Source organism: Pteropus vampyrus, unplaced genomic scaffold, assembly GCF_000151845.1.
Source record: "Pteropus vampyrus isolate Shadow unplaced genomic scaffold, Pvam_2.0 Scaffold10, whole genome shotgun sequence".
Taxonomy (NCBI): Eukaryota; Metazoa; Chordata; class Mammalia; order Chiroptera; family Pteropodidae; genus Pteropus; species Pteropus vampyrus.
Genome location: NW_011888791.1, coordinates 2,733,665 through 2,736,067, shown reverse-complemented (window position 1 = coordinate 2,736,067; position 2,403 = coordinate 2,733,665). Strand labels below are relative to the sequence as shown.

Here is a 2,403-nt window from a genome sequence, read left to right as displayed (position 1 = left end):
AAAGATTTAAGCTCAGAGAGAAGCACTTCATGTTTCAAATGTATAAAATGCAAACTGGCATGCTGATAATACCAATAAAACCACTCTGCGTTTCAAGGGAAAAAAAAAAAGATAAAATTAAGGTGTATTAACTTCCAAATGGGATGTGAATCCTTAGTGTAAACCAAACAGGAAAATATTGTGAAGAAATCTAGAAAAGTATAACTTTAAAGCTGAAAACACAGCCTGTACTTCAAAGCAGAATCTTTAACTTAACTAGTGACCTTTGATATCAGTAAATGACATTTCTTCCATTATTATTTTAAAAAATAATGTGAAACAAAGTAATCTCTCCTTCTACGTCCTTACAAAACAACTTCATGGTTTAGTAAACAATATCAAATTATCAAATATGCCATCTGACACTATTCTTTTTTTTTAAATTGGGAATTAAAGAGCCTAGTTTCACCAGAATTCCCTTTAGATCCAAGAAAACCATCCTAGAAATAGGGAGAAAGACACAATTCTGAATTAACTCAAAAGCAAAAGCAGATTAGTTTTCTCATAAAAAGCATATAATCATTTGGTAAAATCTATGTAAAAGTATAAAGGTCCATTTTAATTACTCCAAATGGGCAACTGGGCAGTTGGAACGTTACATCTCCTTTACCTTTCTGACTCGACCGTTTAAATAACGTTTATTTCGATAATATAGAATTTGATGATATGGCCATTCTTTTAACTTGCCAATTATCTAAATCCCAACATATGCAGTCTGGTGTTTCTCAAGATTTCTGTTTTCCTGCCAACTAAAGAGAGGCCCTGAGTACTTAGCGTCCACACTGAGGGCGGGCTGCACATCAACGCAGAATGGAGGTCTCTCCCCCACGGTGAAACTTGATCCTGTGATACAGGTTTGTCGTACAGGTGAGGCTTACACGGCCCAGCAGGGCGACTAACTTTCCAATTTCACCACTCCCAAGGCTACTACCCACTGGGGCTCTGTCCTTCCGGCTATGCCCGCGTCCATCTGCCTCACTGAGAAATCAAACTTTCCCAGTGACAGGACAACAGCGGCCAGTAGAAGACATCTACCCAGGCCGGTACCGCTCAATGCTCCGAGTCTCGGATTCACAGAAGGTCCGGAGTCCCCGACCTGGACGCAGGGCGCGAACTTCCAGCCCGGCCCGCAGCCCCGGGGACTGACTGACACACGCCGTCGCCCCCGCGGAGCTGGGCCGGGACAGAACATTCGTGGGGAGCGGGACAAGCCCGGAGTTTGCCGGGAAGGTGTCGGGGCTGGGGGACAACCGAGGCACGCCGGATTGAGGAGGGAGCGATTTGATCCCGAAGCGCCAGGAGGTCGGAGACCCGGAGGAAAGGGGCGTGGCAGGGGTCCCGCGAGGCCCGGGGGTGGCGGAGGGGAGGGTCCCCAGGGTCTCCATGCCAACGCGGAGCCCCGGCCTGAGGGAGGAGGAGTCGCCGCGGCCGCCGAGCCCGGCGCGCTGAGGGAAAGCCAAGGAAGGAGCGCCCGCTTCGGAGCAGAGGAAGACTCCGCGGGAAGGGAGCGCCGGGAGCCCGGGACGCGCACGGGCCGCGGGACTCACCGCGCTGGCGGCGGGGGCAGAGCCGGACGACGCGGGGCCGGGTGCATCCTGCCTCCTCAGGCGGGATTTGAGGCTCTTCATGGCCAAGTCAGGGCAGTCCCGCTCCCGGCGGGCGCGGCGCGACTGCCCTGCGCGCGAACCTTAAAGTCTGGGCTGGCTGCGCGGGCGGAGGAGCAGACCGCGGTGCCGGCGGTCTCGGCCCCACCTGCCACCTGGCGGCCCCCGGCGACCGACGGCTGCCAGCCTCGGTAGGGCCCCCGACCCCACCAGCCAATCCGTCCGCGGCTCTGGCGAGGGTGGGGTCGGTCCCGGCCAATCGGAACCCTGGAAGGGGGAGGGACTTCCCTTTCTAACTTAATAACACCCTTCCTCTCCCCGCTGGAGGAAAAGTTTGGAACTTCAGTTCGGGGAGCTGCTGAGGTGGGCGACCTGCGCTGTGGTGAGACACCAGAGCCAGGCTCCAGACCCCCGGCGCTCGCTTCCCTGGGTGGTGGGGCCTCAGGTCTGCAGAGAGCATGGGGTCCAGCCTAGGCCAGCTCTCATCTTCCAGGACTCCCCTCCTCTTCCCACCCACGTGCTGTTTCCCAAGTAAAGTTCCTTTCTTGTAGTGTGTATGCGCGCGCGCGTGCGTGCGTGCGGGTGTGTGTGTGTGTGTGAGTACCAGAAAAACTCCAGGTTACCTCCACACACAGACTTTCAAGAGCAACTTCCCTTCCATCCACCGATGTTTTACTACACAAACCTCAGTACCTGGAAACAATCACATGGATCAAAATCTCCAAAAACAAACCTCCTCTAAGAATAAGATGTTGCTGGT

At 53.6% G+C, this 2,403-nt stretch overlaps 1 protein-coding gene across 2 annotated transcripts in view; it reads right to left on the bottom strand.

Annotated features, from left to right (window-relative positions):
* Positions 1-1,841, bottom strand: part of UACA (uveal autoantigen with coiled-coil domains and ankyrin repeats) — an 80,207-nt gene extending 78,366 nt beyond the window's left edge. For both annotated transcript variants that reach the window (XM_011375864.2, XM_023521952.1), the window contains exon 1: positions 1,587-1,841. In XM_011375864.2, coding sequence (XP_011374166.2) covers positions 1,587-1,667 — 81 coding nt within the window. In that variant the 5' untranslated portion in view covers positions 1,668-1,841. The remainder of the gene's footprint in view (positions 1-1,586) is intronic.
* Between the last annotated feature and the right edge of the window lie 562 nt (positions 1,842-2,403).